Below are 25928 nucleotides of genomic sequence, written 5' to 3'. Positions count from 1 at the left end.
TTTTTAACCCTTCCCCTTTTGCCACCTCACTTGCGCGCACCTTTTCACCTCCCCTTTATTCCCGCTCCCCTAAATTTATCCCGCAAAGCCGCGGCGCTCCACGACATATCTCATTTTGCGCTTCCCGGGAAAAACATTCAAAAACAAACAACACCAGAACCCCCAACAACGTTCACGGCACCCAGCCACCATTCCCATCCCCATCCCGTCCTTTCGCAGGATTAGCCGGTTTTGGACCCGATAATCGGCTGCTTTTTGTTTTTTCTGCCGCTTTAAAGCCCCCCGATAAGAACAGGAGCAGGATCGGCGCTAACAGGGCCTCGTCTGAGTGGGCTTCTTTAACGTAAAGGGGGAAGGGGGGGGACGGAATAAGGGGGGAAAAAAAACACCCATCTCCGTGCGAGCGTCTTTAAATCTGAACTTGGCACGGGAACACAGCGATACGCCCAAACCACCACCACCACCCCCCCTTTCCCTCTATCTCCACACCCCCAACACCACGACCTTGACCAATCAGGGCCTCTCTCAAGCTGCCGCTGTGCCAAGTTCACTTCCATCGCTCTGCCGGGAGTTGCCAACACGTTTTTGGCTCGTCTTCCCAGGGTTGTAGAATGGGGGGTGGTGGTGGTGGTGGTGGTGGTGTTGGTGGTGGTAGTAGGAGGGTGGGCGGGAGAACACTACCTTGCCTTTCCCTTTTCCCGGCGTCGGATCTCCTTGACGAAACTGGGGTAGAAGCGGCCGAACGCACGTTTGTCGTGGGGTGGGATTTGTTGGGGTTTTTTTGGGAGGTGGTCTTAAACTGCTGGATCAGGAGGTGGGGTAGGGGCGGAGGCGGTGGAGGGGTGGGGGATGGACCAGCCGATATATATACAGTGGGATTATTCTACATCGACGCTCCGGACTGGGTTGAAACTTTGATAGTTGCGCTACTTCTGGGCCTGTTTACTAGGGACCGGAGTTTGGCCAAAATATCAGAAACACCATCCTTTATTTTCTGCTCAGGTGGGAATGTCCTTGAACTCTCAAACTGCAGCCCGGAAGCGTCCAGAGCTCTGAGAGCTGAGGAGTTTTTTACGTAACAGCCTGTTTACCAAACGCCTGGGATTGGCCAAAATATCAGAAACCGCATCTTAATCTTTCTTTAGTTGGGAACTGACACCCTTTCCTAGGCCTGGTAATGGCCAAATTATTAGAAACGCCATCCATTGCAAGTTTTTTTGCATTTTAAGGTGGAAAGTGACACACTTTCATACTTGTGGGCTTTTTCCGGGAACCTGAGACTGGTCAAATTATCAGAAACGGTTGATTTTTCAGATTGTATCGATGTGTATAACGGATTTCAGGCTTTGGTAGTTTTAGACTTTTTTAAGGCCTGGGGTTGGCCAAAATATCAGAAACCCCGTCTTTATTTTGTGTTGTTGGAAATTGACACCTTTTCAGGACTGTGGCCTGTTGTACTGGGCGGGGGGGCTGAAAATGGCCAAATGCCGACATGTCGGGAACGTCATCGTTTATATTAGAAATCTCTATATAAGGCCTGAGACTGGCCAGAATATCAGAAACACTATCCTTACTTTTTTTTTTTTTTTTGAAGGTGGAATTTGACACAATGGCTTGCTAGGCCTTCAAGCTCTTGCCTGTTTCACATAGGCCTGAGGTTGGCCAAAATATCTGAAACAGTTTGTTTTATATTTATCTTATATTTTAAGGAAGGAATTTACATAAAAAATTGCTTTGTTTTTTAAAGTTTTTTTTTATTTTTTTTAACTGCAACCTATACAGCAGGAGCTTGAGGATGGCCCAAACATTGGAAACGCCATCATGTCTTGTTTTAAGGTGGAAAGGCACACAAATTCCCTAATCCAGTTTTCGATGGGCCTGAGATTGGCCGAAATATCAGAAACAGTTTATTTTCACATTCATTTCCTATTTTAAGGTGGAAATTCACCTTGTTTTTAAACGCAGGCCTGCTTACTGGTGGCTTGCGAGTGGCCAAAATATCGGAAACGCTTCCCTTTGTGTGTGTTGTGGATCTTAAGGTGGAAATCTGCACGGTGTGATGATGGAGGGTGGCTGTACTGGAATGAGCAGCTCGTTTCTTTTATAGAAATAGATCGAGCAATGCTACACTGGATATAAATACACTCTCTCTCTCTCTCTCTCTCTTTCTCTCTCTCTCGCACGCTCGGCAAACCCAAAAAAACCGCCGCCGCCGCACCTGCTCATCCTGCCGTCCCTCAGCGGCAGAGCCTAAGGTCGCCTTCCTGTGATGCGAAGGCTTTCAAAGGACCGAATGTGACATGGCTGTTATTTTTTAATCAGTCACCACTTAAGATGTCTGAGCCATCCACCCACGCACGCCCTCCGCTTATTTATTTTTCAACAAGTTTTAGTTGCTGGGAAAAAAAAAAAAACAACTAAAAAAAACTTTACGGATAAACTTTTTTTTTTTTTTTTTTTCCTGAACTGATTTATTTAATAATTAACTTTTCTTTTTGTAACACTTGATTTTAATTAGTAATTAGTTCTCGAATAGGTAACTTTTTCATACTGTCTAAGATGCTGATTTGCTAATTAGTATGTGTACATATACTGCACTGAGATATATTTATATATATATATATATATATATACACTGTTAATATTTTATTTATAGTTCCAATTTTTGCTGTTTCTACTTAAATATGCATTTAAAATGCGTTAAATGTTAATAATAAGTAATTTATTACATATAAAATAGATTAAATAAATCCAATTACTAAATTATTATATTAGACATAATTATTACAATTGAAATGAATTAGTTATTAGAGAAAATATTACTTATTGCTATACTACTACTACTATTGTCTGTATATACAGAATATTTAATTTAGTATATAGAGGCACGTTTTGCTGTTGCTATTTCAAAATATATATTTTATATATTATAAATACAAATATAATTAGTTATAGAATTATGCAATTAGTACTTGTGGAAAATATCAAGATAATATATATAAATCAAAATAATTTATACACAAAATGATATATTTACTATATATTTATATATAAATATTTCTACAAATATATAGTTAAAAATTGTACATAGTTACATTTAGTTATATATAATGTACTGTTTAATTGTTATATTTAGTTACATTTCTGTTGTGGCTATTTAAATATGCATATATATGTCATTTAAATAATTAATAATTAGGGAAAATATCAGGATAAATACCCCTCCCTTAAAAATAAATAAATAAATAAAAATCGACTATTTTTAGTATTCTAGAAATATCCCTCCGCCTCCCGGCAGCGCTGGTGGGATCTGGGTTTGGTCCGGCTCCACCACACACGATTAACAATATGGTCCACCGTAAAGCGTAAGACGAGACAATAAGTGTGAAACATCTCCGCGTTAAAACCACCGCAGTGGGGCAGGAGGTGTGGGGACGCGGAGGTGTGGTTATACTAGTCCTAAGAGGAGTAGGAGGTGGAGTAAACCCGCAGTAACTATACTAACCGGGCCGACGTCTGACAGATACTTGGCCGGAGAAGCGGCAGCAGCTCCGTCGCTGTCGAACACGTTGTTATCCAGCGTAGCCCAATTCCTTCCTTTGGCCCGGCTGTTTTGGCTGCCTGACAGACGCACCTGCGTCCAGCGGCTTCCCTCCTTCTGTGGCCGTCTGAGTTGTGGCGTCTGCGGGCCTGTAGTGCGTGGGGGGGGGGGGGGGGGGGTGTTGGAAAAGAACGAAAAAAATAATAATAATAATAAACGCCCGCCTGTTTGCTGGGCATAACTTCTCTTTCTAGAAAATGTAGAGTTGCATTTTATTATATAAATATAAATAATTATATTAATTTATTCATTCATATTATATAATTTTTAAATATAGTTTTATTTCTTTCTTTTATTTTGCATGAATGCATTACCTCTGGTTTTATGTCTTCGATTTCCCGTTCCCCGAGCGCCTCTGAAGAAAGGCCTTCAGGAAGAACACTTCCAGGCAGAGCACATTCTCATCACTGACCACTGACTTTATGTTTATTTGAGTTTATTCTAATGTTATATAGAGTTAATTACAGGTAGACACTCTCACTGACCACTGACTTTGTTTATTTGGGTGTATTCTAATGTTATATAGAGTTAATTACAGGTAGACACTCTCACTGATCACTGACTTTGCTTATTTCGGTTTATTCTAATGTTATATAGAGTTAATTACAGGTAGACACTCTCACTGACCACTGACTTATGTTTATCTGGCTTTATTCTAATGTTATATAGAGTTAATTACAGGTAGACACTCTCACTGACCACTGACTTTGCTTGTATGGGTTTATTCTAATATTATATAGAGTTAATTACAGGTAGACACTCTCACTGACCACTGACTTTATGTTTATTTCGGTTTATTCTAATGTTATAGAGTTAATTACAGATAGACCCTCTCACTGACCACTGACTTTGTTTATCTGGCTTTATTCTAATGTTATAGAGTTAATTACAGGTAGACACTCTCACTGACCACTGACTTTATGTTTATTTGGCTTTATTCTAATGTTATAGAGTTAATTACAGGTAGACACTCTCACTGGCCACTGACTTATGTTTATCTGGCTTTATTCTAATGTTATAGAGTTAATTACAGGTAGACACTCTCACTGGCCACTGACTTATGTTTATCTGGCTTTATTCTAATGTTATATAGAGTTAATTACAGGTAGACACTCTCACTGGCCACTGACTTATGTTTATCTGGCTTTATTCTAATGTTATATAGAGTTAATTACAGGTAGACACTGTATTTGTGTCATATATTGTTATACGTGTAGATAACCAGTGTATTGAGAACAATCACAAGTTTGAATTTGAATGAAATGGTGAATCGTTTCCCTGAAGAATCCGAATCGAGTGAATCACCGTAGCGCATGATTCAGTGGAGTGTGTGTCTGAGCGAGCTCGGCGGCGGTACGGGGTCTATGCTGGGTGGCAGTAATGTGTGTGTCTGTGTGTGCTTCTGTGAGATGGCTGTGTCATGTGTCTTACTGAGGGGTCAGTGTGTGTGCGACCGAAAGATTCTCTACCTCTCCCCAAGGCAACACACACACACACACACACACACACACATATATATACACATGCTCGCTGCAGAGCCCGGACTAGGCATCAAATATTAAGCAGGATTAAAAGGGGAGGACTCTCGCGCCATCGGGGCAACTTGGAGCCGTTCCATATTTGTTTTCTCCTCGACGCTGAGAGAACAAAACACGCTGTGCCGCTCACCGTCGCCGGGCTGTTGGGGGGTGGGGTTTGAAGGGTTGGGGGGGTTCGTTGTTGTTTTTGTTTTTTTTGTTTTTAACGAACGGCTGTTCATTCCGAGGCCGTTCACACGGCGTCCGATTTTTTGCTGCGTTTTTTTTGTTTTTCCTGCTGTTTAAATGCAAACTCATATTTATCACAAAATCATTTCCATTAGAAATCAGTAAAGGAACACGTGGAATATATAAATAAAAATACATCAACAACGTGAGCGTATGCATATTAGTCTTAGCATATAGTCACTGTCATGTACAAGAGAAGCAAAAAAACATCTAGATTTCAATGGAATCATTTTGGAGAATTTCTATTGGTCCATATGTTGTGAAATTTGGCCACAATGTAAAGAATAAGTAGATTCACATTATATAAGAAAGTCAAAAGACAAATTTTTTTTTAATGATAAATAATAGCAAAAAGCATCTTAGATTTCGACGGAAGTCGTAAAAAGTAATTTTGGAGAATTTCTATTGGTCCATTCATCGTGAAATTTGGCCACAATATAAAGAATAAGTAGATTCACATTATATAAGAAAGTCAAAAGACATTTTTTTTCAAAATCACAAGCAAAAGCAAAAAGCATCTTAGATTTTGATGAAACTTTTTTTTATTATTATTTTTGTTGTAAAAACTCATTTTGGAGCATTTTTATTGGTCCATTACTTACAAATGGTCACAATGTTAAAAGAACAACTAGGTTTAGATTATATCAAAATTTCATTTTATTAATTACAATTAAATTATAACTTTACCGGAGAAGCAAAACATAATTTTAGATTTCAGTGGATGTGAAAAGATTATATTCCAAGACATATTCCATTTTGGAGCATTTCTATTGGTCCGTTCATCATGACATTCTGGTACGATTGAAAGGACAGCTGTCTGGTTTGAGTTTGATGTTAAGAAGTTAAAAGTTTATTTATTTATTTATTTATTTTTTAAGTTGTTTCCAAAATTGCAACTTTGCAGAAGATGAGGAAAAACATGGTAGCTTTAAGTGGAAGTCAATGTAAAATATATATGTTATTCCATGTAATTGTGGAGCGTTTCTATTGGTCCGTTCGCCATAAAGTGTGAACGCTATGTAAAGACCAGTTGTCCAATGAAAATTAAATACGGCAACATGCAAAGCATTTTTTGCGCTCATTCAAAAAATCCTAACTTAAATAGAAAGTCAGTATTATAATATTTTAATCCAAGATGTTATGGAGCATTTCTTCTGGTCCATTCATTGTGAAATTGTGAGACAGTGTAAATAACAATGGCCCTTTTTTGAATTGTCAAATGTCAAAAAGTGAAGAATTCCTGTTTCCTAAAAAGCAACTTAACTTAACTTCTTAACTTTCAATGGAAAACAATGTAAATAATAATAATAATAATAATAATAATAATAAATAAATAAATAAATAAATATATATAGGTAATTTCTATTATATGTCTATATATAGGGCCTTTCTATTGGTACATTCATCATGACATTTTGACATAAATAAAATGACAACTGCCAGATTCACAGTATATATATATATATATATATATATATATAAAAACATAATTAACACTTCCATTATGTAAATTTTACAGGAGAAGGAAAAACCTTTAATGGGAATCAGTGTAATCTGCCAGGTTTACCTCAAAAGTGAAAAAGGTTTTTGCATATCAGAGATGATGTATAACTAATAACACTAGTTTTAAAACCTAAGCGTTCTGTAATTCCTTAACAAAATTCCTCAGCGTTTCCTTAACGTAATTCTTTAATGTTTTCTTACTGTAATTCCTTAACGTTTGATCTTCGGCTGGTGTGATTTGTGAGTTTCGGTGGGAATAGAAGCTCATATGTAGGAATGTGAGTATGTACTGTCGTGTGTACTTGCGGCTTCGCTTCCTTCTAATATGCAAATAAAATAGTTCTTCTCGCTCGTTACGTTCATTAAAACTGGCTCTTATTACTTTTCTTCTAAACTGCACTAATGAAAATGGCCTTCTAAACAACTATACATTGTTTATCTCCCCGCAGGTTCCGCCTCACCCACGAGAGCCGGCTTTATTTGGGGCTTCTGAATAACGGTATATATTATTAGAAAGCATTAATGAATGGCAGATGGTTATGGTTTCTCTCGAGCCGCCGCTGTAATCCTGCTGTCAGAGGATCTAACGTGGCCAACATTAGCAACAAGGACTTTTTCTTTCTTTTTCTTTTTTTTTTTTTCTCGTCATCTATATCTATTGAATGGTAATTTAATATTGCGATGTGTGATTCTATTATCCTCCGCCCACTCGCCTCGGCCGTCCGCGCTGATCAGTCCGACTTTCTGCTCATCTTCAGGTTTGCGGAGCCGAACGGCTGTCATTAATGCTTAGACTCCACGCTGCCAGATCTCAGCGCAGCTGTGTGTGTGTGTGTGTGCATGTGTGTGTGTGTGTGCATGTGTGTGTGTGTATGTGTGAGTGTGTATGTGCTGGACAAGGTACAGGACCAACAAAATAGTCTGGGTATAGCATATTATTGTTACATATATATTTGTATATATACAATTATATATGTAAAATATAACATGTCTATATATATATATATATATATATATATATATATATATAGACATGTTATATTTTACATATATAATTGAGGACACAATATTTACACATCTTTATATAATACATATTATATGTCATATATGTATGCATTTTATGTATAGGGTATGTATACGTGTATATATCACATATAATTAGTGTTAAATATAAAGGATAGCACATATTACATATACATGTATAGGTTATACATATATATCTCATATGGGACAAATTCGAAACATATTTGTATAATACATATCATACGTATTTATATATACATATTGTTTTTGCATATACAAATATATATATATATATGCGTGTGCAAACAATCTATATGCTTTATATATTTACATATATTAGGGATGTTGTAAATATTAGATAAACATGTTAACATATATATATACATGGATGTGTAATGATATGTGCTGTCCGTTATATAATAATAATATATACATAAAATGCAAACATATATATGCAAAAACGATATATATATAGTTATATTTTACATATATAATTTAGGACTCATTTAGGACATATATATATATAAATCACATACAGGACATTAACATGTTTGTATAATACACAATTTATATATATGTATTGGTTATGCATATACATGTGTGTATATATGCATGTGTGCGAAAAGTCTATATGCTTCAATTATTTACATATATTAGGGATATTGTACATATTAGATAAACATGTTAACTTAATAACATATATGTATATATAGCATATATGCATGAATATGAAATATGTGCTATCCTTTATATCTAATACTAAATATATGTAATATATACATAAAATGCATACATATATATATATATATATATATATGCATGTTTGAAATATTTGAGTCTGGTGACGTGACTCTGTCTATAAGATACCTCTCTCTCTCTCTCTCTCTCTCATTCTCTCTCACTCTCCCCCTCCCCCATGGTTGAAAAGTCTGGCACTGTCTAAGTTCTGGCTGGGTGGGGAGTGTGTGTGTGTGTGTGTGTGTGTGTGTGTGAGCCTGAAGTACGCATGTCGGTGCGTGTGTTATTCTCGCTAAGCTCGTTTGAAAGACGATTATGAGCGGCACCTTCCGAGGGGCTGATAAGGTGTCATTTCTGCATTAATTCTGCCTCCTCAATCTCAGCTTGGCGTAAGAAAGCGGGGTTCATTCCCAGTCCCCTCCAGGCCGTAATTACTCCTCTTAAAGACCGGCCGCTGCCGCCGCCGCCGCCTCTTCTGCCCGACTTTCGCTTCGGTTTTGTCTCGTGTTTTTTTTTTTTATAATTCGTTTGTCTTTACGTTTTTTTTTATTCGTTTGTCCCTGTCCTCCTCCCATCCTGTCTCGTGCCGGAACGGGATACGGGATACGGGATGCTGGACCCGGGACACGGGACGAGGCATACACGTGTGGATAAATGTGATAAAGCTGAAATAATCTTCGTTTTGTCAACACGATTTATTAGCGCAATGATCCGGAGGACCGGAACAAGCAGAAACGCAACTTTCGGCTTTCTCGGCGTCAGCACTTTCCGGTGGGAAAATGTATTATATCCGCAGCGAGAGTAACACGTACTAATGACGGAGATGATCCGCAGCTGGACACAAAGACTGCTGCGCAGATCGTTTTTTGTTTTTTTGGGGTTTGGTCTGCTGTGTTGTGTTTTTATCTTCATCATCTTTCTTCCGAAAAAAAAAAAATCGCTTTTTTATACTAATAATAAATAACCTGCTGACCAAAGCTGTTGTTTCCGTCGGCTGTGAATTCTCCTGATAATCTGATTTATCAACAACAACAAAAAGCAACAACGACGAATAAAGCAAGCTCCTCACGTTGTTCCTCAAAGCCCGCTTGAGACGGCCCGCCGTACGCAGACCCCCGGCTTTTACGCAGCCTTATCTGTGACTAACGCTGTTATTCGCGGCTAACAGGGGCTTTTCTTTAATAAGAGGTTGTCGGCCGTGTCCCGAGGACGCCCTTTGAGCCGGGGGGGAAACTTCAGCGTGAGTCAGAGGAGTAGCATGACTGCTGATTGTAGCCGTGCGCGGCAAGCGAGAGCCCAATACCAGAGGGAGTTTCTGTTGTAAGCGAAAGGCAGTTTTAGAAGAAGCTGCTCGGCTGAGTAGATAATAAGTGATTCCTGCGATTCCCAGCGAGATTAGGGAACGGGAAACCGCTTGGAAACAGTCGCCGTGCATCGGGGATGGGCTCTAGAGCCTCTCGAGGTTTACAGAGAGGGCCGCGGTGGGTGTTTGCTTGTCTTGTTGGGGTGACGTTACGTGACGGGGTATTGCAGAGACACTGTGATGAGCAAAGATCAGGATCTGATGAAATGATGGAATAAATAAATAAACAGATCGATAAATACATTTGAGCCGACTGGAGGATTAAGATGGTTAAGACTGACACGTATGTTTCAACTGACAAAACTGTACAAACATCACAATACAACGTTACAGTGTGCAATACATAGTTACAGTGTGTAATACATCGTTACAGTGTGTAATACAACGTTACAGTGGGCAGTACAGTGTTACAGTTGACAGTACAGTGTTACAGTTGACAGTACAGTGTTAGTCATTAGTACAGTGTTGAGGTTATCAGTACAGTGTTAGTCATTAGTACAGTGTTGAGGTTATCAGTACAGTGTTACAGTTGACAGTACAGTGTTACAGTTGACAGTACAGTGTTGAGGTTATCAGTACAGTGTTACAGTTGACAGTACAGTGTTACAGTTGACAGTACAGTGTTGAGGTTATCAGTACAGTGTTACAGTTGACAGTACAGTGTTAGTCATTAGTACAGTGTTGAGGTTATCAGTACAGTGTTACAGTTGACAGAACTGTGTTAGTCATTGGTACAGTGTTAAGGTTATCAGTACAGTGTTACAGTTGACAGTACAGTGTTGAGGTTATCAGTACAGTGTTACAGTTGACAGTACAGTGTTGAGGTTATCAGTGCAGTGTTACAGTTAACAGAACTGTGTTAGTCATTGGTACAGTGTTGAGGTTATCAGTGCAGTGTTACAGTTAACAGAACTGTGTTAGTCATTGGTACAGTGTTGAGGTTATCAGTGCAGTGTTACAGTTAACAGAACTGTGTTAGTCATTGGTACAGTGTTGAGGTTATCAGTGCAGTGTTACAGTTAACAGAACTGTGTTAGTCATTGGTACAGTGTTGAGGTTATCAGTGCAGTGTTACAGTTAACAGAACTGTGTTAGTCATTGGTACAGTGTTGAGGTTATCAGTGCAGTGTTACAGTTAACAGAACTGTGTTAGTCATTGGTACAGTGTTGAGGTTATCAGTACAGTGTTACAGTTAACAGAACTGTGTTAGTCATTGGTACAGTGTTGAGGTTATCAGTGCAGTGTTACAGTTGACAGTACAGTGTTGGAGTTATCAGTACAGTGTTACAGTTTATAGTACAGTGTTACAGTTGACAGAACTGTGTTAGTCATTAGTACAGTGTTGAGGATATCAGTACAGTGTTACAGTTAACAGAACTGTGTTAGTCATTAGTACAGTGTTGGAGTTATCAGTACAGTGTTACAGTTTATAGTACAGTGTTGAGGTTATCAGTACAGTGTTACAGTTGACAGAACTGTGTTAGTCATTGGTACAGTGTTGAGGTTATCAGTGCAGTGTTACAGTTAACAGAACTGTGTTAGTCATTGGTACAGTGTTGAGGTTATCAGTGCAGTGTTACAGTTAACAGAACTGTGTTAGTCATTGGTACAGTGTTGAGGTTATCAGTGCAGTGTTACAGTTAACAGAACTGTGTTAGTCATTGGTACAGTGTTGAGGTTATCAGTGCAGTGTTACAGTTAACAGAACTGTGTTAGTCATTGGTACAGTGTTGAGGTTATCAGTGCAGTGTTACAGTTAACAGAACTGTGTTAGTCATTAGTACAGTGTTGAGGTTATCAGTACAGTGTTACAGTTAACAGAACTGTGTTAGTCATTGGTACAGTGTTGAGGTTATCAGTGCAGTGTTACAGTTAACAGAACTGTGTTAGTCATTAGTACAGTGTTGGGGTTATCAGTACAGTGTTACAGTTAACAGAACTGTGTTAGTCATTGGTACAGTGTTGAGGTTATCAGTGCAGTGTTACAGTTAACAGAACTGTGTTAGTCATTAGTACAGTGTTGGGGTTATCAGTACAGTGTTACAGTTGACAGTACAGTGTTAGTCATTAGTACAGTGTTGAGGTTATCAGTACAGTGTTACAGTTGACAGTACAGTGTTGAGGTTATCAGTACAGTGTTACAGTTAGAAATGCAATGTTATCGTTTACAATACAATATTACAGTTGACAATACAGTGTTACAGTTGACAATACAGTGTTGCAGTTGACAGTACAGTGCTACAGTTGACAGTACAGTGTTATAGTTTACAATACAACATTAAAGACATGTTACAGTTGACTACAATGTAACAGTTGGCAACACTGTGTTATAGTTGGAAATGCAGTGTTATCAGTACAGTGTTGGGTTATCAGTACGGTGTTACAGTTATTGGTATAGTGTTACAGTTGACAATACAATGTAACAGTTGACAATACAGTCTTACAGTTTACAATCCGGTGTAACAGTTGACAGAACAATTGTAAAGTTGACAGTCCAGCATTACAAGTGCACAGCACAGCATTAAAGTTGACAGTACAGTGTTGCAGTTGACAATACATTACAGTGGACAGTACAGTGTTACAGTTGTGTTGTTACAACCTGTTTCCAACAGGTTACAGCTGATGATTTTATAAGTTTTACTGTTGACAACACAGGCATACTGGTGATACAGCCATATTACAGTTGACAATACAATGTAACAATTGATAAATTGAAGATGACAGTGTGATGGTTGTGTCAATAGGTCAGAATGGGTTCCTCCTAAATTCTACAGTCCCTTTACTGTAGGTTTGGCATTTTCATTAGTTTGTCAGAACCCGGAGAGTAAATCCTGGTTGGAGAGAGAGAGAGAGAGAGAGAGAGAGAAAGGGCTGGTCTTCAGCATCTTCAGCGGAGTTGGTTTCGCAACAGCGGCAGCGATCTGGGACATTCCGGTCCTGTTCCGCGCTGCAGCCGGACCTCGCTCCCACTTCCGGAGCAGGAGATATGCGGATTAATGAGGATTTAGTGTGCTGGTGAGAGGTGGCAGGCCCGGAGAGAGGGGTGTGAGAGGAGGAGCAGAGAGAGAGTCTGGAGAGAGAGCTGAGAGAGAGTCCCACCTCTAAGTCCCACCGGCTAAAACTTAAAAAAATTAAAAATGCTAAAAAACACTTTTCATTAAAGCAGTGTGTGTGTGTGTGTGTGTGTGTGTGTGTGTGTGTGTGTAAGGCAGATTCAGCTGTTTGCTGTTATGTAACAGTGAATACTGTGCTTCTATACTGGTACAATTACACACACATATATACATAAATGTATATCTGTTTAAATAAAGTAATGTAGTGGTATATAGTTATATACACATAATGTACTTTGGGTGTGTGTATATACATATATATATATATATATATAGCTTAGAAATACACTACATTAGGATGAATAATATACTGTGTACATACATTTGTATATACTCACACATATATATGTATGTATGTATGTATATATATCAGCCTGGCTGCTTGCTCTAACCCTCGTCTAGTAATCAATGTAATCTCAGAACTTTCATGATATATACTTTTAGTGTGTATATAGTGTATATAGTAACATCATTCTGCATATATATATATATATAGCTTAGAAATGCACTACATTTGGATGAATAATATACTGTGTATATATATTTGTATATACAAAGCGCATATATATATATATATATATATATATATATATATATATATATATATATATATATATTTACACACAAATATACGCTTAATATACAAAGTGTGAAGTACATAATGACGTCGCCACTATTTACACTTTTAGAAATACCATTAAGTACTCAGCCTGGCTGCTTGCTCTAACCCCCGTCTAGCAATCAGTGTAATCTCAGAACTTTCATGATATATACTTTTAGTGTGTATATAGTGTATATAGTAACATCATTCTGCAAATGATCCAAATAGACACTCATTTCTTTGTGTAGTTTATATTTATAGCGTACAGGTCGTATACACGGTACTAGTGAATTGTTTATACAGCATATACATTCATTTGTGTTATATGTTGTGTTATATATTGTTCTATTTAGATATACTGGTTATATGTCAGTATACGTGAGAAATATGTACTAGTATATGATTCAGTGTGTTCCCTGTGTTGTAGTAAGACAGGCTGGCTGTGTTTGATTCTGTCCTGACCTGAGGGAAATCGCACTTTTGGAAGAATAGGGCCATGTTTGCACTGTGTGTGTGTGTGTGTGTGTGTGTGTGTGTGTATGTGTGTAGATCTGGCACTGAACCCAGCTAGCAGTGCTGCTCTGCGTTCATATATAATTAAGCGCCTCCGCTGGAGGGTTCGACGGAGCTGTGTTTCTGGGTGTGAGTGCTGGACGTCGAACTCGGCCTACATCGTGTGAACCCCTTAAAGGGGAACTCCACCCACATTTCAAAATCCGGCGCGGAATTCAGCGGTGGAGATGAACACCTTCAGACTTGGTTTGGTGTGAAACTGTGGTTCATTGTGGAGAAACGTACCAACTTCTTATCTTTACAGCAATGGTGAATGCAACCAGGTGTCGGTTGCCATGACTACAATGCAAATGTAGCTATTTTATTTACCATCCAAACCCACCAGTGAAACCCACCTTCAGCACCATGTGGTATATGAGTTTTATGTGTGATGATGATGGGGGCGTGTAGGGCCCCTCAGAGGTCCGTGATATACCCAGGGGGTCCACCTTTTTTTTTTTCCAGACCCCACTTACTAAACTTTGACCTGAACCAAAAGGAGTCCAACAAGTGGTTGCCTCAGTATTTCTATAGGATCTCATGGTTGTTGCTATGGGGTTGCGAGGTGGTCGCTAGGGTATGCCAGGAGGTTGCTATGTTTTTGTTTTTTTTTACAATCACTCATACATCACAGTCATACCCCAACCACGCAGAAGGAACCGTCTGAAACAGTATAGCAAGCACCCATCTAGCAACTACTTCGCAACACCATAGAAACCACCTGGGATTCCATAACAACGACCTTGCATCCACCTAGCAAGACTGTAGCACCCTTCCAGCAACTGCTTTTCGTCACTGTAGCAACTACCTGGGATACCAGTTAGCATCCTCCCAACAAGACTCCATAGCAATCACCCAGCTGCAATGGGATAGCACCCTTCCACGTGGGATACCATAGCAACCACTCAAATCTGGCATTGCTTTTACCCAGGAAAGGGTTCCTGTTAACCCCTGGATTAACCGTCTGGTGGGAAGGGGTTTAAGGATTGTTCTTTGGGAGAGTGTGTGTGTGTGTGTGTGTGTGTGTGTGTGTGTGTGTGTGTGTGTGTGTGTGTTTCCCAGCTGCAGGTGCTAAATTGCTGCCTAATGACTCTCTCTCTTTCTCTCTCTCTCTTTTTTTTTAGCAGGTAAAGCGGAGAGAGCGTCGTACGCTTACGGGCGGGACTCCAGCCTGCACAGCTGCCACCAGGTACCCCTCCACTTTCTCTCCAAACCAGCTCTGTCTCTGTATGTACTCTCACACTCAGGACCCCCGCTTTCACGCACTGGTGGTCTCCCAGACACTGGTGGACCCAAGCTAGGCCAAGGGTCTCCGGGCAAAGTGAAGTGAAGTGAAGTTGCGTGTGTATAGCACTTATCTACCGAAATGCCTAGCATCAACTTAGCAACACCCTAGAAACCACTGCGCAACTCTGTAGCAACACATCTAGCAACTGATTTTCAGCATCACATGATACACCATAGCAACACTATAGCTCCCATCTAGCAACTATCTAGCAGCACCATAGCAACCACCTGCGTTGCCAGAGCAGTTACCTATCCATCCATCCATCCAACGCTGTAGCACCCTTCAAGCAACTATTTTTCAACACCATATCCTCAACTTGGGATTCCACAGGAACCATCAAGCAGCATCATAGCAACCACCTGAGATGTCATAGCAGCCACCTAGCAATACTATAGCACCCATCTGGCAAATGCTAAGCAGCACCATAGCAATCATGTGGACACCATAGTAGTTACCTAGCATCCAACTAGCAAGACCCTAGCAACCTCTAAGCAACATTGCTTGTGATTTCACAGGAACCATCAAGCAGCATCATAGCAACCACCTAGCAACACTATAGCACCCATCTAGCCAATCTACCTAGCAACACCATATCAACACCAATCTACCTAGCAACCACTTAGCAACACTATAGAACACTTCTAGCAGCTGCTTTGCAACACCACGGTGGGACCACCATTCCACCCTGGCACCTGGGATACCACTGCAACCAGCAACCATCTAGCAAAACCATAGCAACCACCTAGCAACCACATACTTTTTTCTTTTTTTTTTTTATTATAAATTCCCCAGAGGCTCTCGGCTACTTTAAAAATGAGGATCCCTTCAGTGTAAACCTGATCTTAAATCATGAGTGATGATGATGATGATGATGATGATGATGATAAATCATGGTTTATGATGATTATAATAATAATGGTGATGATGCATAGTAGTATGTATACACCCCTAATGCAGAGGGTCCCTTTTTATTGATCATCGGGACTGTTACCGCAGTAGCTCGGTTGACCGTCACCGGACACACGCCTAAGGTTAGCGCGTCCTTGGAATTTCCAGCGACGCTGTTTGAGATCTAGAGATCCTGCATGTGGGAAATATTCATAAATAATAAAGCAGTGCATGAATAGAGCTGCGCTTTGCACTCGCGCTCGCCCGTGCTGCTAACAGGTGGCTTCTTTAATGTGTTATGGTAATGGAAATATCTGAATGTATGCGGCTCGGGAGTCCATCCGTCTCGTAGGTTTTTCTCACGCGCCATATGTGTTCATCTGAGGAAGCATATGGAAGTGGCTGCGCGTTAAAGCGTCACATATAGCCTACAAACCAGAGCCGTTTGATCTGCAGAAATTCAGAGTTGTTTTCATATATGAATGAATCGCGTCTTTGTTTCGGCGTTCTCCTGCAGTACGACCCCACAGAGCACAGCTTCCATAGATACACACACTTACACACACTTACACACACTGATCACATTTACTGTTTAAATGTAACGGGAATGTGATCTAACAACACTTCCTCACTTAATTCTTTTTTTTTTATTTAATTTTTTTAACATGAGTAGAAAGATTCTGAATTGGAAGACACTTCAAACTTCAGAACCATCTCTGCGGAAGATTGTCTTGTCAGTGAAATCATCCCATTTTGCTTCTTTTAAATAATCTCATTTTTTATTCTATATTTTTGTTTCTATCCTGTGAATTTCTTAAAACAAGTAAAATTACTTTATTTGTCTTGGAACAACATTTTTTTAATTTCTTTTAATTTAATTTATTTTTTAATCTTTTTAATTTCTTAAAAAAAGTACTTTTTTCCTGCTTTATTTCTTAAAACAATTAGAATATTTTGTTTATTTTTTTAACAAGTACAAACGAGTAGAATATTTTTCATTTTTCTTGGAACAAGTAAAAAAAACTCTTAAGAGACCAGATGTTCTGTTTTATTTCCTCAAACAAGTATCATTTTCTTTTCTTTTTTATTTCTTGAAACAAGTAGAATATTTTGTTTAGTTTCTTTACAAGTAGAAACAAGTGGAATATTTTGTTTAGTTTCTTTACAAGTAGAAACAAGTGGAATATTTTGCTTTATTTTTTTTGTAACAAGTAGAATATTTTTCATTTTTCTTGGAACAAGAAAAAACAAATCTTAAAAGAGACCAAATGTTCTGTTTTATTTCCTCAAACAAGTATCATTTTCTTTTTTTTAATTTCTTAAAGTTTTTTTCCTGCTTTATTTCTTGAAACAAGTAGAATAGTTTAGTTTTTTAACAAGTAGAAACAAGTAGAATATTTTTTTAAATAAGTAGAAACAAGTCAAACAAAAAGCAGCACTATACCAATCAAGTGGATACCATGCAACACCCTTCCAGTAACTGCTCTTCAACACCATATCCTCAACTTGTGATTCCACAGAAACCATCAAGCAGCATCATAGAAACCACCTGAAATGTCATAGCAACCACCTAGCATCCACCCAGCTCTATGGACAAAAGTATTGGGACACTTGCTCATGTATTGTTTCTTTCAAAATCAAGAGTATTATCCTGCCTTTGTTGGAGTAGCTGTCTCTACTGTCCAGGGAAGGAAGAAGGCTTAGTACTGGGCTTCCTACTAGATTTTGGAGGAGCACTGCTGTGAGGATTTGATTGCATTCAGTGACAGGAGCACCGTTAGTGAGGTCAGAATATTGGATGATTAGCATTAGGCAGCATGGTGCCAATAGCTTCATCAGAGAGTCCTATTCTATTGGCAGTACTACTTCTCCACAGGGACTAGACAAGCTCTGTGTGTCTGAGTATTCGCAATATTTAGAAGGGGCGTCCACAAACTTTCGGACATATATAGCGTATATAGCAGCTGTTCCTTTAATTGATCATTTTGGGGGTGAATTTCCAGGTATTCCCTAATTAAAATGTTCGGAATAGTCGAAACCTTGGACGCTAAGTTTGGGAAAACGTGCAGGGGGGGGGGGGGGGGGGGGGGTGGTCAGTCGGGGTCTTGTCAGTTGTGAAAAATTAGCTGCCTTCGAAATTAATCTTTTTTGTTTTGACAGCTGACAAGACAGAGCCATCAGAAAGAGTGTCTTGCTGCAACTGGGCCTGGTTTATGATTGACACTGAAGTGGCGTACCGTGAAAAAAGGGCCAGTTCATATGGTCCCGCAATCCACAGGGGGGGGAGGGGGGTTGGGAAATTTCGGAGCGGAGCTGCGGATAAACTCGACGGGCTTAACTAAAATCTACCTCCACCTCTATACCTCTAGAAGACCCACTGAGACCCTCATCCCACTTTTTTGTTTGTTTTTTTTATTTTATCCGCATTTTATTGCTTATTCAGATCTTGGCGAATTCTTCAGCTCGTAAGGAAGTGGATGGTATTCGCAGTGTCCGTCTCTCCGAAATGAATGTAAATTCCCAGATTGTGAAATTCCTCTCTTTCTTATTGCTGCGACCAGACCCGAGTTTGTTGTCTAAGCAGCTGGGAGTGCATTCGGCGGAAGATGCATTATTTTCCCGGCGTTATGATGAATAATGAAATCGCCCCTACGCACCTGGTGGAGCTACGGATTTGGCCTTTTCTGCCGATTTGGGATCTCGCCAAATCTCTCGTGTGTCCAAGCATGATGACTCGCCCCCGTCGGAGATGGCGGAGCCGGGCCGCGTGTGTGTGTAAGGCTTGCGGCTTGCTGGTGTTCGGTTAGAGACTGTAGCTCATCTGTTGAAGCACGGTTTGTCTCGGACGTCTTCGAGACCCTCGTCGGAGGTCAGTTTCTGACCACGGAGCCGCTGGACTCAGGCCATCACTCCATTCATATCTGGACAACAGCGGGAGGGGCTTTCTAAGAACGTGGACAGAGAGTGGAAGCTCAAGGTTGGGGTTTCCATTAAAGTGGCCGGTGACTACATCTGGCCCAGCCCATCCCCAATCTGGACGGCCCAGGGCTATCACAGGGCCGTCCGCAAGGTAGGGTCATACACTGGATGAGATCAGGCCACCACTCCGTTCATATCTGGACAACAGCGGTAGGGGCTTTCTAAGAACGTGGACAGAGAGTGGAAGCTCAAGGTTGGGGTTTCCATTAAAGTGGCCGGTGGCTACACCTGGCCCAGCCCATCCACAATCTGGGCGGCCCAGGGCTATCACAGGGCCAACCGCAAAGTTGGGTCAGCCAGATCGGGAAGTGGTCTCCTTCGGTTCTAACAGATCTGCTGCCCTTGGCCTAGGCGGCCAGGACTGACTTGACCTCTGTTTGACCTTTAGGCCTTCCAGCAGGCAGGGGGGAGGGCTAGAAATGATCGGGGCTCAGAGCTCAGGGCACGGTTGGGTTATGGGTAACCTTGGGATTAGCCGCAGGAAGGGAGAGCCTACACACTCACACTCGCGCGCACACACACACACACATACATACACTCATGGACGCACACACATCCACCCCTGAGGTGTCAGAGCTGAACCTTGGTGTGTGTGGGGGTCTTGAGGGCAGCAGGGAAGGCCAGCGAGAGCTAATCCACAAAAACGGCCCCCCTGCCAAATACTGGAATTATACGTCACAGAGCTTTGTGTGTGTGTGTAGGAGTGTGTGTGTGTGTGTGTGTGTGTGTGTGTGTGTGTGTGTGTGTGTGTGCCTCCTGTGGTCAAACCATCTCAGATCCCTCTCCACCATGTGTCCCCTGAACTGCCACTGAGGCTACACCCTAGGCCTGAACACACACACACACACACACACACACACACACACACACACACACACACATACTGGACTGCCTAGACATCTAAATGCGTGATGTGAATCAGGAATCAGTGCCTCAGTATGAAGCCGATGATTCAACTCGATGAATGTTTGAACTGATTCAAAGATTCAAAGTTTCAGCAAAGCTGAACCAAACGAACTGATTCAACTCTTTTCACATAACGAAGCCTCATTGGTTGTGTTTATTGATTATTGATTGTATAAACAGTTCGTACAGTAAGATCAGTGTGTTCAGTGTGTCCAGTGTTCAGTGTGTCCAATTGCCGTGAAATTCGAGACTCCATGGTTCACTGAATCATTTTCTTAAGAATCAGAATCGAATCAGTGTGGGATCTGTTCAGTGTTCAGAAATGTAATGAGCACTTCACATTGCAATAAATCTCTCACTCTCTCTCGCACGCTGTCTCTCTCTCTCTCTCTCTCTCTCGCGCGCGCATTCACCTTTCTCTCTATTTCTCTCGTAATTCACTGAATCATTTCCTAAAGAATCAGTCCGATTCAATCTTTCTTGATCTCGTTCAGCTCCCTCTCTCATTTCATTTCTTTTCTGCTCTTTCTCTCTCTCTCTCTCTTTTTGCTCTGGTTCACATTTCCAAAGTCTCTCGTCATTCACTGAATCATTTCCACTGAATCAGAATCAAATCTTTCTCCCTTTCTCTTATTTCTCTTTCTCTTTCTCGCCCTTTTACCTCTCACTCTCTCTCACTTCTCTCTTTCACCTCCCTCTCCTGTTTCCTTTCACCTCCCCTGCTCTCTCTCTCTCTCTCTCTCTCTCTCTAGCTCTCGCTCTTTTTCCCAGTTCCTCTTTAGTCATTCCCTGAATCATTTCCTAACGAATCAGAATCAAATCATTATCCCTTTTTCTTATTTATCTCTCTCTATTTCTCTCGCCTACTTACCTCACTCTCTCTCTCTCTCTCAGCCTTTCTCTCTCTCTCATCGCTCTCTCTCTTTCTCTGGTTCACATTCCTCTCAAAGTTTCTCGTCATTCACTGAATCATTTTCGAAAGAATCAGAATCGAATCACTGTTTCCTTTTACCTCTCTCTCTCTCTCGCCCTCTCGCTCCCTCATTCGTAAGAGAAGAGAGAGATCAGTGTGGATATCTCATTGCAGCCAAGCCTGACAATAGCTCAAGAATTAGAACACACACACACACACACACACACACACATACAGAGGGGGTATCAGGTGGGCCGGGGCTGTAATAAGCTGCTGCAGAATAAAGCTGGAGGAGCTGATCTGACTGATCTGAGGGGGGGTGATGAATTACTGCTCTCCATGTTCTGTAATTGTTCCGTGGAGAACGTCCTCTTCATACCAGACAGCAACAGCCGCTGCTCCTGTGGGGAGGCTGTGCACTGCCGGAACATTGCTGTGAGGAGGATTTGATTGTACACAGCCACGTTCTAGAGCAACAGTGAGGTCAGGTGCTGACGTGGGTGATCAGTTGCATCTCCATCAATCCAGACCACCCAGGTCCACTGCTCTGCAGACCGGTTCTGGGGGGGGTGGGCTTTAGACCTCTCTAGCCCGCCCTCGGCATCGGGAACAGTGACCTTAGGCTCATTTGAGGTTCTCGGCCACCTGGAAACACCTCGTGTTTGTGGTCAGGAGGTCATATTGACCCACCTACAGTTGTGTAGCGCCCCCCTGAGGTAGTCGGTGCAACCTGTAGCGTGTACACGTTAGCATGGACCTCATCCGAGGCCGGCAGCACTGGACTGTGTGTGTGTTTGTGTGAGCGAAAGTGTGTGTGGGTTTAAAGCCTTAGCATTTAGCCTGCTGTGGAAACATCTATGGAATGTGTGTGAGTGTGTTTTCCGAGTGGGTTTGCAGGCAGAGATCGGATTCCTGGTCAGGGCTCAAGGCATTGGGCAGTGGGAACCAAACTGACCAACCGGGAAACACTCGCAACATCCTGCATCTCTCTCACACACACACACACACACACACACACACACACATACTACTAACCCAGCTGTTCGGCTATCTTCGTTCAGCTGTGGGCTGGATATAGCTCGCTGGCTGTGCATTTCCACCAATCAGAAACAAGGATAAACCACAGACACTGATGGTGAACTGATTCCACTATGTATTAGTGCTGTATTTTATCAGTACAGTGATGGAATAGCTGTGTTAAACTGATTCCAGTATGTATTAGTGCTGTATTTGGTCAGTACAGTGATGTAGGCGCGGTGTTAAACTAATTCCAGTATGTATTAGTGCTGTATTGTATCAGTACAGTGATGTAGAAGCGGTGTTAAACTGATTTCAGTATGTATTAGTGCTGTATTGTATCAGTACAGTGATGTAGGCGCGGTGTTAAACTGATTCCAGTATGTATTAGTGCTGTATTGTATCAGTACAGTGATGGAATAGCTGTGTTAAACTGATTCCAGTATGTATTAGTGCTGTATTGTATCAGTACAGTGATGGAATAGCTGTGTTAAACTGATTCCAGTATGTATTAGTGCTGTATTGTATCAGTACAGTGATGGAATAGCTGTGTTAAACTGATTTCAGTATGTATTAGTGCTGTATTGTATCAGTACAGTGATGGAATAGCTGTGTTAAACTGATTCCAGTATGTATTAGTGCTGTATTTTAGCCAGGATTCATTAATATTTGAGTAACACCGTTCTCTGACTGGGACATGTTTCCCCAAACCCACCGGACGCAGTCAGTCGCTTGGGATTTCAAGGGGGCAAACAAAGCTGGGAATTGGCTTTGGAGTTACCGACCCCGCCGTCGCTTTCCCAAACTCACGGCCGGAGGATTCTTTTACAATTTGCCTCCTTTCATTTTCGCGACGGCGGTAATTGCAGCGAAGGCCGTCGAGTGCGTACCTGCCTTGAGTCGCGCTTCCGACGCGTCCCAAATAAACCCTTCAGATCCATTGCGGCGGAGTCTTTGCTTTGGTTCGGCTGCCGTGACGCTCCTCTCGTTAAGCGGTCGGTTCGCCCACGTTTGAGACTCCGCTTCATATTTTAGTTCGACTCAAGATGTTTACCAGGTTATTTTTGGCTGCGAAAAAGAGGCAATTCACACTCTCACCGTTTTTTTTTTTTGTTTTTTTTTCTCCTCCTCCTCCTCCTCCTCCTCCTCCCCTCCTTTCCCTTCTTTCCTGTCTTCCTTTCTTCGGTTCTTACGCCGGTGGTTTGATAGGAGAGGCTTATCGCTCCTCTCCTCCATTTGGCTTCTTGTCTTTCGGAGCCTTCGTCTCCCTGTTGCATGTTAACGTGTTAATTGCCCCTTGTTAAGAGCGCTGCTGTAAAAAGGCCCGTTCGCTGTGTGTGTGTGTGTTTGTGTGTGTGTGTGTGTGTGTGTGTGTGTGTGAAGACGTGCCTAAAGGCTCGAGTTTCTCTTTTCACCTGCCGCTCCTTCTCATCCAGCTCCTCTTCCTCCGCTAGGTGACGAGAGCCAAAAAATCAGTGTGAGGGCTCTCATAGTCTCACACACACACACACACACACACACACACACTCACTCACTTCCTCACCCTCCGTAATCGATCTCATAGTTGACGCTAACAGGCAAGCTAAAGCTCGTGTTCTTGCCCCCCTTTCGGAAATACACTGCTGGCCACTTTATTGGAAACATCCTGCCTCGTGCTTCCACTCTCTGGCCACTTTATTGGAAACACCTACTAGCTTGTGCTTCTAGACTGGCCACTTTATTATAAACACCTAAGGTGTGCTTCCACTCGCTGGCCACTTTATTGGAAACACCTACTATCTTGTGCTTCTAGACTGGCCACTTTATTAGAAACACCTACTACCTTGTGCTTTCACTCACTGGCCACTTTATTAGAAACACCTACTACCTTGTGCTTCCACTCACTGGCCACTTTATTGGAAACACCTACTATCTTGTGCTTCCACTCACTGGCCACTTTATTGGAAACACCTACTACCTTGTGCTTCCACTCACTGGCCACTTTATTAGAAACACCCTATTACCTTCTGCTTCCACTCACTGGCCACTTTATTGGAAACAGCTACTAGTACTAGTGTATCAGGTACTTCAGTGTCACTGCTAGGCTGTGAGTGGGTCCACCATCTAAAAAATATCTGGACAGGAGAAGCTCTGTGGTCAGACAGTGACCTCTGCTGAAGGTCTCGAAGATGGATAACACAAACTGGGCTTCAGCGGATTAAAGGTTCTGTTCGGGAAGCTGGTTCTCGTGCTTGGAACCGGATGTGAAAGGAGGCATATCTGCAGGTTACCGCGCTGGCCGGTGGATCTCCTGGAGAGACTCCCTAAGCGAACGAGGAACAACTACTCAAAGGAACCAAGACTCAAAAGGAGAACCTGCCTGAGAACATGAAGAACCCCAGTGCATCTCCTGGGCCTTTCCTTTGTATCATCTTGAGTCTTGGTTCCTCTTAGTGGTTCTACCGCTTGCTCATATGGGGGTTCTGTTGTTGGGTCTGGTTCCTCTTAGTGGTTCTTCCTCATGCTCTTGTGGTTCAGTGGTGCTTCTTTGTGCTCTTAGAGAGGTTCTCTTTGTGAGTATTGGTTCTACTCAGTGGTGCTTCTTTGTGCTCTTAGAGAGGTTCTCTTTGTGAGTATTGGTTCTACTTAGTGGTGCTTCTTTGTGCTCTTAGAGAGGTTCTCTTTGTGAGTATTGGTTCTACTCAGTGGTGCTTCTTTGTGCTCTTAGAGAGGTTCTCTTTGAGTATTGGTTCTACTCAGTGGTGCTTCTTTGTGCTCTTAGAGAGGTTCTCTTTGTGAGTATTGGTTCTACTCAGTGGTGCTTCTTTGTGCTCTTAGAGAGGTTCTCTTTGTGAGTATTGGTTCTACTCAGTGGTGCTTCTTTGTGCTCTTAGAGAGGTTCTCTTTGAGTATTGGTTCTACTCAGTGGTGCTTCTTTGTGCTCTTAGAGAGGTTCTCTTTGTGAGTATTGGTTCTACTCAGTGGTGCTTCTTTGTGCTCTTAGAGAGGTTCTCTGTGAGACTTGCTTCTTGCTTCTTAGTGCTCTTACAGAGGTTCTCTTCCAGAGTCTTGGTTCTACTCATTGGTGCTTCTTGGTGCTCCTAGAGAGGTTCTCTTTGTGAGTATTGGTTCTTCTCAGTGGTGCTTCATAGTGCTCTTAGAGAGGTTCTCTGGAAGTCTTGGTTCTTCTCTGTGGTGCTTCTTGGTGCTCTTAGAGAGGTTCTCTTTGTGAGTATTGGTTCTTCTCAGTGGTGCTTCATAGTGGTCTTAGAGAGGTTCTCTGGAAGTCTGGGTTCTTCTCTGTGGTGCTTCTTGGTGCTCTTAGAGAGGTTCTCTGTGAGACTTGCTTCTTGCTTCTTAGTGCTCTTACAGAGGTTCTCTTCCAGAGTCTTGGTTCTACTCATTGGTGCTTCTTGGTGCTCTTAGAGAAGTTCTCTGTGAGACCTGGTTCTTGCTTCTTAGTGCTCTTACAGAGTCTTGGTTCTTTTCAGTGGGAACTTCTTTTTGGAGTCCTGGTTCCTGTCAGTGGTTCTTACCCATGCTCTTGCAGGGGTTCTCTCTTTACGCAAAATTCCAGATGAGGAATTTACGTGACGTACTCAAAGACTCAAGAGAAGAACCTGCTTAAGAACATGAAGGCCATCCGCTGAGTTTTTCCTCTGCGTCACCTCGAGTGTCGGTTCTTTCCAGTGAGTCT

The 25928-nt window shown here is 41.5% G+C and overlaps 1 protein-coding gene across 6 annotated transcripts in view; it reads left to right on the top strand.

Moving 5' to 3' along the window:
- Positions 1-25928, top strand: part of LOC140539458 (transcription factor 4-like) — a 240173-nt gene that overhangs the window by 105768 nt on the left and 108477 nt on the right. For 4 of the 6 annotated variants that reach the window (XM_072662170.1, XM_072662175.1, XM_072662173.1 and 1 more), the window contains one exon: positions 15386-15450. In XM_072662170.1, coding sequence (XP_072518271.1) covers positions 15386-15450 — 65 coding nt within the window. The remainder of the gene's footprint in view (positions 1-15385; positions 15451-25928) is intronic. The other 2 variants (XM_072662171.1, XM_072662174.1) reach the window with 1 other exon arrangement.

Source organism: Salminus brasiliensis, chromosome 18 (genome assembly GCF_030463535.1).
Source record: "Salminus brasiliensis chromosome 18, fSalBra1.hap2, whole genome shotgun sequence".
Lineage (NCBI taxonomy): Eukaryota > Metazoa > Chordata > Actinopteri > Characiformes > Bryconidae > Salminus > Salminus brasiliensis.
The sequence above is the reverse complement of the archived record's forward strand: the minus strand, read 5'-3'. Positions and strand labels throughout refer to the sequence as shown.